The 16,494-nt window shown below is 37.8% G+C and overlaps 1 protein-coding gene across 1 annotated transcript in view; it reads right to left on the reverse strand.

Moving 5' to 3' along the window:
- rapgef5b (Rap guanine nucleotide exchange factor (GEF) 5b) overlaps positions 1 to 16,494 on the reverse strand; it is a 50,621-nt gene that overhangs the window by 31,364 nt on the left and 2,763 nt on the right. The window contains exons 3-9 of the mRNA XM_057340630.1: positions 16,163 to 16,269; positions 15,127 to 15,248; positions 14,559 to 14,727; positions 9,676 to 9,760; positions 7,535 to 7,586; positions 7,333 to 7,388; positions 3,689 to 3,814 (exon numbers count right to left, since the gene is read on the reverse strand). Coding sequence (XP_057196613.1) covers positions 3,689 to 3,814; positions 7,333 to 7,388; positions 7,535 to 7,586; positions 9,676 to 9,760; positions 14,559 to 14,727; positions 15,127 to 15,248; positions 16,163 to 16,269 — 717 coding nt within the window. The remainder of the gene's footprint in view (positions 1 to 3,688; positions 3,815 to 7,332; positions 7,389 to 7,534; positions 7,587 to 9,675; positions 9,761 to 14,558; positions 14,728 to 15,126; positions 15,249 to 16,162; positions 16,270 to 16,494) is intronic.

Below are 16,494 nucleotides of genomic sequence, written 5' to 3' on the forward strand. Positions count from 1 at the left end.
TGCTGTCCTTCTGAAACCTCGGGTGTCCAAATTCACAGTTTTTCAGGAAATGGAAAAAACACTGTATATTTTAAATGATTAAATACTGTGTTGTCAAAGTTGACAAAGCCTTTTTAAGACTTTTTATTGGTTAGATGCAAAACCCAGTGACAAATATAAATGTTACTCCAGTCCTGTGCAGCCAACGTCCAGTCCGGTGCAGCCGACGTCCAGTCCGGTGCAGCCGGCGTCCAGTCCTGTCCAGCCGGCATCCAGTCCGGTCCAGCCGGCATCCAGTCTGGTCCAGCCGGCATCCAGTCCGGTCCAGCAGCCGGAGTCCAGTCCGGTCCAGCAGCCGGAGTCCAGTCCGGTCCAGCAGCCGGAGTCCAGTCCGGTCCAGCAGCCGGAGTCCAGTCCGGTCCAGCAGCCGGAGTCCAGTCCGGTCCAGCAGCCGGAGTCCAGTCCGGTCCAGCAGCCGGAGTCCAGTTCGGTCCAGCCGGTATCCAGTCCGGTCCAGCCGGCATCCAGTCCGGTCCAGCCGGCATCCAGTCCGGTCCAGCAGCCGGAGTCCATTCCGGTCCAGCAGCCGGCGTCCCAGCTGGTGATTCAGACGGTGGGCCAACCAGCAACCTGTCTGGTACAGCCGGTATTCCAGCAGGCAGCCAAGCCTGCCCCTGTTAAGGCCCCCTGGACTGTGCACCCTAGAGCGGCCCGTAGGACTAAGACAGCTTCCCCTTGTCCTAGCCCCTCTGGACTTCCGCCCATGGACTCATGTGTTCCCTCTCCCCCCCTCCCCTGTTTGTTATTGTCATCCCAATCCCCTGATTATTCTTGCTTGTCTACCTTTGTTGATGTTCACCATGTTTTGTTGGATGTTGTCTGTTACCCAGTCTGTCTTGTCACGTTAGTCTGCCCCTTCGTGAACACCTGGGGGAGTTCATTAAGGGGGGGGGGGCTTCTGTCATGGTTCTGCCTCATCATGTCATGTCTTTCTTGGACTTGTGGCAGAATCATGACAGAGCCTCATGTTTTGTGTGGAGAGAGGCATGTTATTGTTGATTCTGACATAGCATACGCTCTCTCCGGTCTCGTCTTCGGCCCCGCCCCTCTCATTTCCTCGTTTAGCTTTCCATTAGTGTTTCATTCCTGACACCTGTCCCTTGTTAATTATCCTTTGTTAGTTCCCCTATTTAATTCACTTGTGGCTGCTGTCCTGTGCTAGTTTGTTTTGCTTATTTGCTATGTTTGCTATGTCGTCTTGTCTCTTGCCTTAGATGTTTACTTGTTTACCCCGCCTTGTCTATTTGGATTACCTTGTCATGTTTCATACCATGTTATTAGTTAGTCTTGTCCCTGTCATTTTAGTGTAAATCTAGTTTTCTTGTCCCTCGTGGGAAGTGTTTGTTTCTAGTTCGTGTTTTGTTATAGTTTTACCCATTGTGGGTTTTGATTTATTGTTATTAAAGTTAAGTGTTTTTTGCTTCGCTGCCTGTGCTTGGGTTCTTTCCCCGATCCTGACACATATTTAAGCAACCATTTCATCTTCAAAACAGGATTATGTATCTGCACCACATTTATGCATTGTGTATGGAACCGAACTGAACTTCTGCTTTAATTACATATTTAACATGCATCATATGTCTCTCTCTTCTTCTTAAGCGCGGGGCAAGAAAGTCACATGAATATGCTTGCTATTTCATGCGTTTGAAAAGCCTCACCAGCCCTGCCGTAAAAAGGACCATGTTGCCAGATCATATACAGTATTGTTGAAAAGAGCAGCAAACAATGACAAGCCCAAAATAAACCGACACATCGATACATTTAATAAGGCAAAAAAGCACTACGCGCAACTGTTCACTTTATTAACTATATAATGTATATGCAGCATCATAAGAAAAGACTAAACAACAAATGTGAAGCTCTTAAAAATATGTAAACATGGCAACACCGCGAAAGCGCGCTGTGAAGCTCTGAACATAAACAAAACACAGTGTCTCTGTTTGTGTTTTATTTCAAATTGCCTCACTTAACCAGTCTTTGGCCGAAAACAGCAGATACATATCAAACGGATTAAACTCTTGGGAATGGGATTCATGTTTCTTGTTCACTGTGATCAACGGCAAAAATGTTGCCATGGTAACGACCGGGTTAAAACATCAAACATCACATTTACTCTCATTCCGTAAAAACGTGTAACCCTGCGTGGAACGATTTATACGTGATTTCAGTTATGAAACTTAGCAGTGTGTACCATTGATAATTTATTAAGAAAACAAGGCTTAAAATCTTTTTTAAGGCTTAATTGTACTTCTGAAGAAAATGTATATTGATTTAATAATTGTTTAGTTCATATTTCTGCTATATGATTCTGTGATATTTCTGCAAAACAAGACAAAAAAATTATTGTATTGTATTGTAAAACTAAGTAACTTTTACTTTGAGTAAATTTTAAACAAGCTACTTTTTACTTTTACTTGATTTTGTGACTGGTAATTTTACTCGTACTCAAGTACAATTTCATCAAAGTAGTAGTACTTGAGTATAATATTTTTGTACTTTTTCCACCTTTGATGAACCCAACCAACCCTAACAGCAGAACTGCCCGTATTGTGATATTCATAAAAATCAATGGTGATTTGGATAAGGCTTATTATGGATATAAAGCACAATGTAAGTTTAAGCAAACATTTCTCCCAGAATAGGACGCTACCCTTGAGAAAAAATATACTGGGAGATATAATGCAGTATATTAAACAATACAAGTACTTACATTTTGCAATGAAAAATTATGAAAATCAGAAATTCATTAATATATTATTCTATAGGCTACACTTTCAAATATTAAATTATTTACTATACTGACTGTAAAAATATAGTAAAACATATTCTCTTTGCGTAAGGGTATGACCTGCCATTGCAAACTTGTTGCCGCCAACCTTATAGAACTGATGTCAACTCTTCCTGTCATTGTGAGTGGCTGGCCGCTATGAGGAAATGGAACTATTATGGGATTAACCAATGAGAGATCTTTTTGGGTTTGTTGTTTAAACAGTTTGAGAATTTGAAAAAAGAAAACTTAAAGGGATACTCCACCCAAAAAAGAAAATTCTGTCATGAATTATTCACCCGCAAGTTGTTCCAAACCTGTATAAGTTTCGTTGTTCAGTTGAACACAAAGAAAGACACTTGGAATAATGTTAACAACTGACATTTCTGGGACATCATTGACTGCCATAGTTATTAAAACGGTAGTCAAAGTTGCCCTAGAACCGTTTGCTTTTCAAAATTCATCAAAATATATTCTTTTGTGTTTAACAGAGCAAAAAATATATAAAATCATTTTTGATACTATAGTATTTATAGTATTGTAAGTGTACTGCGTCACAAATCACAACAAAATGTAATGAAAAAGTTATAAAAGAGTAAAAAGTAAATGTAGCTCAAATGTATGTAGTTGGTGAAGTCATGGGTTCAATTCACAAACCACACAAACTGATAAAAACTGTGCGAATAGTAAAAAACTGTAAAAATAAATCAATAAAGAGCTGGTACCTCACACACGACAGAACTTAGATTTTTTTTATTTGCACAAGAAACAAAACCAACAAGAATTCATTTTGTTTGCTTCATCCTTGTTATGTTTTCCTAACAAAAATCTTGCAGCCAGACCTTCACACACATAGCACACATGAATGTTAATAAATCTCACCTCAGCGGGACGTTCAGTAGCTCTCACTGGGCTGTGTAGAAGGCGGCATCCGTCCTTGGCCAGTCTCTGGACCAGCTCCAATCGGCTGATGTCCTCTCTGTCGCGTACACCAGCCCCAGGGCCCTGCTGCAGTGTAGGAGACACAGAAAACACAAACTTTAGGCCACAGTCCCACGCCATGGGGCCACGGCACACACGAGCAGCTCTCTCTCTCTGAATCACTGAGAGTTTGACAGCCTGTCCACTCCAGCTGTGTCTCACTCAGATGAGACTGAAAATGCCCTAACTGTGGGTTAGCCGAGACAGTCACAGCACTCCTGACGGTGCAGAAAGCCGTAGGCACACATAGGCGCTCAGGAGGAAAGCTTTAAAAAGTGAAGGCTCGCCTGAGGGGAGAGGGAACCTGCCTCTCTCTCTCTCCGCTCTTTCTCTTACGCACATAAGCAGGGTGGAGGCGACCAGGAAACATCTGGCAGTCCCTCCAATCCCGAATAGGAAGTATCGCAATCTCCAGAAAATGGGAGAAAGGCCGGAGAGGGGTCTAGGAGGACAGGTTACTGATGGTTAAGTGATCATGTGAATTAAGATGACATAAATCTACTCTCCATTTGATCAAGTGGCACTTGCTATTGTATAATGCAAACATTATAAACAGCGACCCAAGAAGTACTGGTCAAACGTAACAATGAAGTTCATTAGAGGTCCAGTGTGTAATTTTACAAGTGTGCAATATAATATACACACCTTTGTCTTCAGAGGTTTTATATGCTTTTATTACCTTAGAATGAGTTATTTCTATCTACAAATACCGGGGGTCCCCTTGCATGGAAAACACCATTTTGTTTCTACAGTAGCCCTAAACGGACAAACTGCTCTACAGAGTGCGTTTCGTAAATATGTTGTCTCCTATGTAAAGCCCATTGCACATTGAGTCCGAAATTTGCGTCCGAAATTTCCGCACGTTAAAAAATAAATACGACCTCAGGTTGTGTCAATCACATTTATACACTGCCTCCGGAATTTTCGGGTTCGATTTTATGCGTTTTCGCATCCGTAGCAAGCATTTTGAGTGGCCTTTTATAACAATTCAGAGACACCGTACAAACGAGAGGCAAATACGAAAAAACGCATACGAAAATTTCGGACTGTATGTGCAAAGACCTTAAATATGTTATATCGCAAAGAAGCGAAAACATGACAACATAGTCCTTCGAAAGAGTTGGTTGCAATTCGCAACCTCACCGCTAGATGCTGCTAAATTTCACACAATGGACCTTTAAGTTAGCAAGTGGCATCTTCAAACTTGACTTTTCCGACTGTTTTGGTAATTATTTCCAACCATTGTGAATAATATATATATATTCTTTTATCACTTATAACCTAAAAACATTCTGTAAAATGTTTACTTGTGGTTGTGCACATGGTTATATTTTTTTGTAAAATTGCACATTGAAGATCTAAAGGCATCGCTAAGCATCTGAAAGCATCTTGGCTACATAAACAAACAATAAAACTCTTGATAGGTGATGTCCTTGCCTCAAAATAACAAAATACAACACCAAATAAGCCAAATACACTTACACAATATTTGGAATAATTAGGAAATGTAACTAAATGATAATCTTCGATCTAAATTCATACCGAGGGTAAACAAGGACAGAAATTCCCATCTTCCTGCTCCATTCAAACACAATGGCAAATACCACACGTCCAGTGGAGAAACCTGTGACCTCATTCTCTGAAGTAAGGGAAGGAGAGACGAATTTGTCCTGAACATTCAAGGATTTCCATATCAGCTCTGCTGGCTATATAAGGAATCAAACCTCATGCTGGACAAATTCAACGCCAGCAGAGTCCCTGACATTCTTCAGCGTTGCATTGCAATGGATGAATATAGAAAACAATAGACAGTTAGATAGAATTCTACAGCAGATAACAGCAAATTACCAAAAAGAGGACCAATGATAAGCTCTTGAGATAACATAAACAATTCAACATGAACTGCAACATGAGCAGCTGGTAGCCAGTGTGCTCTGATAGGGTCAAATAAGGTTAATGTGGGTTAATAACATTTTTAAGTTGTTATGTCAAAGGCACATAATTTAAACTAACTCTATATGGTTTTGCTGCAGATTGCTAGAAGCCAGAAAATTTAGGCAAATTCTAACATGAACATGTTGCTTGATATATCCTTATCTTTGGGAAAAAAAAGAAAACTACACAAAATACACATTGACTTGCAGTGACGGTGTACCGACCACTATTTTTCATTCTGTTAAAGCAAAATTACTCAAACATTAAGAATGTGGTGTAAATGCAGATTAAAATGTTAAATTAAGTGATTTTAGTGTTTTTATCATCTAGATGAATTGGCCATGTGGTTTGACCATGATTTATCTTAAAATGAATTCATTTCCTTAACATGCTTAATTTCCTCAGTATTATGTTAAGAAACAAAGTATTAGTATTTCTTAAATTTTCGTCAAGTAATGATCTCATATTTTTGTTCTATAATTTCAGAGTTGTCTTCTTAAGGTGCCGTGTTATTTTTTGGAAGATCTATTGACAGAACTATGTCTTCAGAGGTGTATAAAGACCTTACATAATGAAGCGTTAGGTTTTCATGACCTTAGAATGAGCTATTTCTATCTACATACACCGCGGGTCCCCTTGCATGGAATTCGCCATGTTGTTTCTACAGTAGCCCTAAACGGACAAACTGCTCTACAGAGCGTGTTTCGTAAATATGTTATATCCTTCAGCAAAGAAGTGAAAATGTGACGACATCTTGGTTCTGTGTCAGCCGCCGTAATGCTTCTAATGGGAGGGGTGAAGTGAGCCATTGGTTGCAATTCGCAACCTCACCACTAGATGATGCCAAGTGTCCTACACTGGACCTTTAAATGTAGTTACCAGACTTATTTTTCCTGAAATCGCAAACAACTGATAAAAATGTTTTAAAACTGCCATGTACATAAGCATACTGTACTGTATCAGTGATTCATGTTTCAGACACATAAATTAAATATTTATTTTTAATTGAATACAGTTATTGCTATTATAGGTCACATCACATGATAAATGATCGTTTTACATCTTTGACCCTAATACATTTCAATAGCCTTACATTTTGCAACATGCGTCATTTTTGTTTAGATTTGTTAGAAAAACAATTCCATTACGGTGTTGGGCTCCTATTAAAGCAACTAAGAACTGTTGGTTTATATCACTCCATATGTTCCAGTCTGTACAGTGTTGCCTTTGAAACATCATTTGTCACACGGCCGACATTCTGTGTGCTGATCACAGACCTGTCAGACAGGTTGCAATGAACCATCAGCTATCACACAGGCCTGAAAAAGCCTAGAGCTTACCGAACAGTCACAGGACTCCATCCTGACACAAATTATATAGAGTCTCCATCTATCACCAATCACACGTCCTCTCTCTTTCTGCCAGTTCAGGGGCTTTCTACTGATGACCAAGCTGTAGGAAAGCAGTGCTCAATCAGAGAACATATAGCGTAGACAGCAGCCGGAGCTGCCGGACGCCTGTCGAGCTCAGCAAAACATGCGCACACACCAACACAGCAACACATACACACACATTTAAGCTCATTACCCTTGAATGTGTTTTCTCCTTACCGTGAGCTCAGCACAGCTAGAAGGTGGAGGGGTCTCTGTTCTGTTCTCCTCAACAACTGTAAAATCACAAATACATAGCGGATGAGCGAGGAATCTAGGCTAGAATGATATTTTTTAATACTTGCTGCTCAAACGCAATCACAAGACTAGAAATGCATTTTGACGGTGCAATAAAAAATGAAATGCTCAGAATAATTCTTACTTGATTTAGATTGTGCCTTGCGAGCCAGAGCCGTGAGAAGTTCCTGCTGCACCTATTAAAAAAAGAGACTCTTGACTTTCTGAAGTCTTGTAATGACACCGTGCCATATTCTTCACAACCAGCTTCATGTGGAAAAAAAGATCTTTGGTGTTTTGTATCTATACGATCAACTTCTGTTTTACTCAGCATGCTCTGAATCAATAATCAGTTCTCTGGATTGACTACTTTGATGTTTTTTGCAGGGGTATGAAGAATTATGCGTTACTTATTCTTTCACAGCCTTTCATTTTCAAGATATCACACAATACCTTCGAGTATCGTGTACCACATAAAACCTCGACTCAAACCTCTGAAGCTATTCAGGATCTGTCTTCTTGTCAAATCCATGTGTTCTGAGGTGGTAACTAAACTGCGGCTCTGTGTTGTAATCCCAGAGCACTTGGCACATTACGAATACAAATGTATCCGATCCATCAGTTATTTGGAAGGAAATATCACTCAGTTTTGAGAGGAAGTCCAGCTGCTCTTAGATCATGGGAGGAGGGAGCATTAGTAAACCAGGTGTGTGGCAGAAAGTAATGGAGGTGTTTAACAGTGCTTAGTGGCCCATAAAAATGACACGTCCTGTGGGGCCGTCTGATGTGGCAGCTCCTGACCCGAGTCTACAGACACAGGGCAATGACAAATGGAGCTGGACTGGGAAATGTGCCACTTTGTGACCCTGTACGGCCAAATACAAAAGCTCTCTTAAAGGGACAGTTCACCTAGAAATGGTGTAAATAAAACTCATGTTGTTGCAAAGCTGTATGACTTTCTTACTTTAGCAGACCACAAGAGGAGTTGTTTTAAAGAATGTTGACAGGTCCGTTTTCAATGCAGCAAAGTGCAAGGTTATTAAAAGTCAATTATTAAAGGGAAAGTTCACCCCAAAATTAAAACTCTGTCATCATTTATTCACCCTCTCGACTTTCTTTCTTCTGCAGAACACAAAGGAAGATATTTTGAAGAATTAACTTGCATTTGTCTTGTGTCTATACAATAGAAGTGAATGGGGACTGTCGTTGTTTGGTTACCAAAATTCTTCAAAATATCTTCGTTAGTGTTCTGCGAAAGAAAGTCATACTTGTTTGAAATGAGTAAATGATGACAGCGTTTTCATCTTTTGGGTGAACTATCCCTTAAACATGTTCAAAATGTAATTTGAGATTCAAATAAAATGAAGGTAAGGAACTTTACATACTGTAATAAAAGCTGCTCTTTAATGGCAACTGCAATGCTGGGATCACATGACTAGATGAATATTATTTTATTTCATCTTACTACATGATCATGACTGGATTTTTTCCTGTTATGGAATAAATTATATCATAATTAATTAATAAATAATACAAGTGAACACTGAATCGCTCTAGCTTTCTAATGCAACGTGAAACCTTTGCTTTGTCGGACACTGCATCCGTGCCAATAGACCAAAAATAAAGTCCTAATAATGTAGATCTAGATCAACTTAAACTATTTTTTGTTATTAGGTTACGCTCGGGTTTTTGGGTAGTTGACAGACTAATATGCATAATTGTCCTATGGTGTGACGGCAAAAATTTAGAAAAAAATCTAACAAAGATGACAAATCTCTCTTATGCTATTTAGATAAATATAAATAATATAAAACAAATAATAACAGCCTGTTTTCTAAATTTTGCTAAGCCACACAATAGGACAAATGTTGAATTTATTTGTCAACCATTTATTGAATAAGTTTAGTTGTGGAACGGACCTCTTGGCTTGCACAAGCCACGGCCAACTCTGGTTTCTCTGGGCATCCAATGCAAAATCACATCCTCTCGGAATTGCAGGAAATGACTTTATATTTCGGTTTCCAAGTTGGCTGCAGGTGCACATGCCACCTTGAGGAGAGGTTCTGCAACATTACCTTAATGGCTGGAACCTAATGCTCAGCATGGCCACAGTAATGTACATTACACCAGATCTGCAGGCTCTCAAATGGACAAACACAGGCCTAACAGTCTTATGTATATTGTGGTCATGCATAGTTGATAGATTTACATGAATTAACAAAAAGAAAAAGATGAAAAAGATAAAGCTTACTGGATCAGAGTGTTGATACAGAATAGTTTTCTTACCGTTGAAGTGAGATGCTCCAACGCTCTCATTTGAAGAACTGGATTAAAAACCTCTGATGTCTTTGGGGTTTCTTCTACTTTATAGCTAGAGAACAAAATAAACCACAACTTAATCTCAGTGATGTGTGTGGTTTCAAAGACTTAAATTCTTAAAGGGATAGTTAAACTAAAAATGACTAATTCTGTCATCATACATTTATCCTCATGTCATTCAAAACCTGTATAGGACTCTTTCTATTGCAGAACACAAAAGATAATATTTCCTCAATGTTTGTGTCTATACAATTGAAGTCAATGGGGGCCAGCGTTGTTTGGTTACCAACGTTCTTCAAAATGTCTTCTTTTGTGTTCTGCAGAAGAAAGTCATACAGGTTTCGAATGACATGAGGGTGATTAAATGGAAAAATTATATTTTTAGGTGAACTATTCCTTTAATATCTTTGCATTTTATTCATTTGAAATAATTTCCTTTTAATAATCTATGATTCAGAATTATTACACGGCTCATCTGAATGCTTGATTCTGATTGGCCAGTCACGACATTTGCAGGTTCGTTATTCTCAGATAACAACCTCTCAAAACTAATAACAAACAGTAACCCGGATGTTACCGGTTGTTATCGCGCTCCGCTTCGCGTCGGGTCCTGATCACACTGCCGTGGCTTATTTCTGCAATAACAACCAACCGCCTGTACATTATCCCTTACTTATCATTTTTCTCTTTGTAAATTATTTCTATGTAATTCAACTAATCACTGTATGTAGCTACAATGATGCTGAAACAATGCTTTTTATAAGTTTTGTAAGTGTAGAACCTATTCTTTACTGTGAGTCAAATAACAATAATAGCAATCTTGAACAAACCTTTGGGAATTGTATTGGCTGTAATACCAGAAAAACACCCAATATATTCACAATGACTTTGCACAAAATGCGCACATAAGACTTCAATTCATTCAGTGAAGTCTGCAGTGTCCCAGAACTTTAATTGGGCCATATGAAGATGCAGACAGAGGGACCTAAAAACAGATCTCTAAAGATGGACTTCCTGTCCAGACAAAAGCACTAGGACAGCACCTGACCGCGTTTCCCAGCAGAGAGGAAATAATGCGGATAGACACAGCCTACAGTTTGACTTCCATTTAGTCCATTAACGCCCTGCTTACGTACTGTTTGCCAAAGAGCTAAACGTCAATGATGTGACCAAGTGAGAGCAAACCCTTCACAACTGTGGTCCTCAGAGGTGACACATTACATGACATGAAAAAATCCTTTGCTCAGAGAGTTATAGTTTATTTACTCTGTTGTCAATAAGCGCGAATAGCTTACATAGAATAACATTGTGACAGTAAAAGAAAAAAGTGCAGAGGCAGTTAAAACTAAGAAAGTCTGCAGATAATACCAGAACATACGTAAACTGATAAGACATGATTTCTTCAGACAGTGGAAGGTCAGATGGAGAACTCTGTGCAGTGGTGAGATGCTCAGAACAGGTTGGGCATGTCTGAATATCTGAGGGTTAGACAGACAGAGAGCCTGAAGCAAAATCACTCTCGGCTCCTGCACTCACAGACGTGTTGTCACTAGACATCTGCTGGTAAAATCTGGATCTACAGCTCACTACATTGGTATGCTCGTGGAACGCAAAACATATTTCCCTGCCACATTTAATCTTAAAGTCTTGATTACAGGTCACTGGTTTTGTCTAATTCTTGTCTAATTTCTGCCCTAATTCTTTTTAAGTTGCTTTGGATAAAAGTGTCTGCTAAATACCTATATGTAAATGTACAAGCATAATGACATACTTTAACAGAAAAGTGTACAGTATTTGTTTATAATTTCTAATCTAAAACACTCATGTGATCTACCGTAAAGTGCATCTGCAATCATGTCTGCTTTCCAATGATTCAACAAAGTTCCTGGGTTTTGTTGTGGCAGTGTGATGTTGGCTCAAAACTAAAGGAGGCAGTAACACTTTACCTAAAGCTATATGTATAATGATTAATAAAAGTAGTTTTAATGTATTAATGATGCCTTGTAATGTCTCGTTAATAATTGTATCTACAGTTAATACATTATAACACTTATCAATTCATTGTTACACTTTGCATTTTTCATTAGGTTATACAATTCTTTACCACAACATTTAATGTATTACAACACACATTATGAACAATTATAAGGCATCGTACCCTTTAATAACCCTTTATAATGTATTATACATAAAGGCTTTACGTAAAGTGTTACCAAGGAGGCAACCGGCAAAGTAGCTTTTTTTGTATTTGTGCCAATACAAATCTGATTTCTGATTGAATCTGAACAGCATTGAAGGTGACTTTGTGTGAATCACCAGTAATGTTAGCTATTGGGTTATGTTGGAATGTTAGGAAACATAACTTTTATTTTTTTTCACACTTCCCTACAAACATCAACAACCAGTGGAATTTACTGTTTGTTAGTATTTGTTGGGGCAGTGTGAACTAACATCTATAGTAAAAACTACAGTAACTTTAGTAAGTGTTTAAGAAGTTTTAAAAAGTGACAACCGTAACTTAAAAAAATAACCACATCAACATGGCTACTCAAATTTGAAACACGGCTCGTGGTCCTTTCCCGATCTCTGCCCATATAATTTCCTGATATGTTTTCCCTGTACACTGTCAATTTTTATTTTTAAATATGTACAGTAGCTTTTGGCACTGGGGCAGTACGCTTTCAAGAAGTACACCTTTGCACCTAAAAAGGGCAATATTAGTACCTCAAAAGTACATATTAGTATCACAAAGGTGCATATTGGTACCAAATGTAAACTATTGTACATAATGGTACACATTAGGACCTTTTTGAAAGGGTACTGCCCCAAAAGACAAAAGAGTACATATTTTGATATTTTTTTATAAAAGCTTTAAAGCCATAAAGTAACTTAAAAAGTGTCAACCGGTAAAACGGTATAACGTGCCGTAATAAATTATCTTTTGGAAACCAAAACCATCTGAGGTGTAATTATTCAACTTATATTGTCATTACAAGCTTATTGTATACACACACAATGTTCCGTAGATTTAACGGAAAAATACTGGCAGCTGTGGTTGCCAGTAAAATTCCGTAAAAAATACGGGAAACGTAAACGGCTTTGCAGTTTAAAACTTCTGGGCAAAAACTTCAAGCTGTGTATGAACTTAATAGATTTGAGTCTTTTATATTAAGAGCATGTATTTATAATTGTATATATACAGTAAATACAATTCTTTTTAATATAAAATGAAAACATGGACCTAATGCATAAAAGTTAAAACATTACATTATTTACTTATTTTATTTCTTTGCAATTCATCATTAAATAACATCAAAGTCACTTTTAAACAAAGCAACATGCAGCATAACATCAGTACCTCATTGCCTGACCTTGACTTAAACACAGACTCCACTCTTCAGCATACTGGTGACCCACAAAACATTTAATGTCAGAAAAGAAAAATTCTGTAGTTTTTACGGAAAAATACCGGCAGCTGTGGTTGCCAGTAAACTACTGTAAAAATACGGGAACATCTTGTTTTTATTCGTCCAATCAATTCACAGCAGAAAACATGAGCCACACCCACTATTCGTCTTGGAAATATGTCAGAATACTGAAGACGATCACCACTTCTGCTTCACCGGGACTGCAGCATTACATCCATGACTTGATGTTTTATTGTTGTTTAAAGTCACCATTATTGTGATCAGCGTTTGCTTTAGTTGGGCTCTTTCATCCTTCATTCGATAAACAGCATTTTTCTTTTGACTGCTACTGTATGACAGTGTTTTTATAAAACATAGTTTTTATAGCAAATAATATTTTTAAAAAAATGTGATAAGATTCTTTTGTCTGATTTTCAGACATTTTCTTCTGATGTTGTTTAGTTTCTCTAATCTGAGTTTTTGTTATAACAGTCTGAATGAGCTTACATTGGAGACCCACATTTCCTGCAACAAACCATGTAAAGAGTTTTTGAACAGTTAAAAGGTCTGCATTTAATTTTTGACTCAGACATGAAGAATCAGTCTATGAATCTCAACAGTGGTGACAAACAAATGAAAAGCTTAGTACCGCAATGCATGCTGGGAGTCATGGATGAGTTTTGTACTTTGATGGTACCCAGAATGCATTGTTTTTTTTTGGTTGTCACCATTGTTGAGACGAACAGGTTTATTCTTGATGTCTGCTAGTCCATTTTTTTTTTTGTCGTTAAAGACCTTTAAGAATATAATTTAATTTCATACATTAACATAAATGAGGATGACAAAATCACTTTAAATCAGTGCCTAAACTCTAAAACAGACAATGACACTCCCAACAAAAAATGACATGAAATCAAACCTGTTTCTGTTTTAAAACATAGTTATAAAAACTAGGGAAAGTCTTAACATAAAAAGCAAAGGGTCAAGATCCCAACTAAAGCAAACACTCATCACCATAATGGTGACTCAACAAAAGCCATCAACATGTAAACTTGTGTTAATTCTCAATAAGGACTTTTGTAGACGTGCAACAGAAATAAAGTGACAGTGGTGTCAGTGAAGGTGGTAATAGTGTTTGTGGAGTTGAAAAAAACTCCTAGTAAAAACTATGGAATTTCACTGTTAATTTTACAGACAATTTTACAGTGTTTTCCCGTATTTTTACGGACGTTTTCTGACAACAAGTTTTTTTCGTGAAAACTACAGAATTTCACTGTTAATTTCACAGGCATTTTTTACAGTGCTTGGTTACGATAATCATTAAAGGCCGCAGACAGCCACATTCTGTTAACACTGGGTGGTTAATTAAAAGCTATAGTTTCACAATCCCGTGAGACATGGCTTTTGAATGACCTTTGACCCTAGCTTTATACGTGTGCTCACCGTATGCGGGATCCACCACGGAGCTGCCCGTGAGGTGCCAGCTGTAGGAGCAGATGCACTGCACTCTGCCAGTTGGCCTGATTTCTGAAATCGCAGCTCTGGGCCTCACATTCCTCAAAAGTGAACTGGTACAACGACCTGGAGTCCTCGAACACATCTTGCTGCTCCACTGGACACAACAGAGTTTAATATTAAAGATACTGTATGACACACAAATGTCAGACAAAATTTTTAAAAGCGAGTCTAGGCTAAATATGCATGCTGGAAGTGGATAACATGATGGTAATGACTATGGTAAAAGGGGAGCTTGTAAATATCTCCCTAATTGAAGAATTCCTCTTTAATGTATCTCCTACAGTGATTTAGTACTGAAATAAATCATTTCACGACTCTGTTCTGGTCAGGCACGCCACGGGGAGCTACGCTGTATTACAGATTCAAAATGCATATAATGCAATTTAATTTAATTTAATCAATAAATCATCCAAACACCGACACCATCTGTATGTGCCATCTGTACACTGCAGGAGCAATCATATCATTCGCCGTAACAGTCACATCTGTGTACCTGAGAGCAGAATGCCCATGTCCAGGAGAATGTTCCACATTTTGGAAGCGATTACCCTGTTCTGTATGAATTCACAGTGATCCATCAACCATTCCACCAGCTCCAGACCAATATATGTTCTCCTGACAATATGAAAAACGAGAACAAGCATGACAGTTTATTAACAGAAACATTACAGTTTACCTTTAATACCAAAATAAACATATTCTGAAAATGTTTATGCTTGCCATATTTATGCTTTTTTACCATTTGACTTACAACCTTTCAAGCGATGGTTACATTTATTGTATATATATTTTAAATGAAACTGTAACACTTTACAATAAGGTTTGTATTTGTTGAGAGTAGTAAATGCAATGAGCAATATAGTTTTTAACCATTTATTAACCCTTGTTAATGTTAGTAATAATTAATGTCACAATAGTTGTGATACATTTCATGGTGCATTTACTAATGTTAACAGTTACAATGTTTAATTTAATTTTTTTTAGTAAATGCCGAAATGAACATGAACTAAGATTGATAAATGCTGTGGAAGTATTGTTCAGTGTTAGTTCATGTTAGCTAATGCATTAACTAATACAGTAACAAATACAATCTTGTTGTAAATTGTTACATACTGTATATGCTATTAACCAATTGTACAATTTTCTATCATAGTATGATGTAATTAATTTTTGCTTTTGTAATATCACTTTGTAAATCCGACAGCCTTAACCACTCTAGACATTGTGAGGGACATGTTCCCCAACAGTTAGATTAGTGGTTAATCAATATTGGCTTTTACATGATAGATTGGTAATACTGTACTTATGCTTCAACCCATCTCATAAATATTGAATTACGTTTGTGGTCATTTCCCATCAGCTTCTTAAAAAGAATGTTACAACGACTTCTACAATACTCCATGTCAGAATGAAATTTCCTATTAAAGTGTAGGCTACTTTTTAACTACCTTTATACAGTAAATGTCACTCACTAAAAAAGAACCTCACACATACTGTACTTAAACAATGCACATTATGGTGAAACTTGCCTGATGATTCTTGCCAGTTTAATATGAGCTTTCCAGTTATCCTTGTCATTGGATAAGAAAGCATTCCTTAGCGCTCGGCCAGCACACAGAACATTCTTCACACAAGCCTTCAAATCAGAGAACAGCCTTAAATCATGATAAAACATCTACAAACAATAAAATCTGATAATGCTGACAATTAAGCAATGTGAAGCAAACAAGAAATGAGGACCATAACACAGCATAAACAATTATGAAACATGCTACCATATGAGAAAGTATTTGCATGCATTTAAATATTACATCACAGCCTTAATAGGAAACAGTACTTCACCCAAAAATGAAAATTCTGT

This window comes from Triplophysa rosa, linkage group LG8 (genome assembly GCF_024868665.1).
Source record: "Triplophysa rosa linkage group LG8, Trosa_1v2, whole genome shotgun sequence".
In the NCBI taxonomy this organism is placed as follows: Eukaryota; Metazoa; Chordata; class Actinopteri; order Cypriniformes; family Nemacheilidae; genus Triplophysa; species Triplophysa rosa.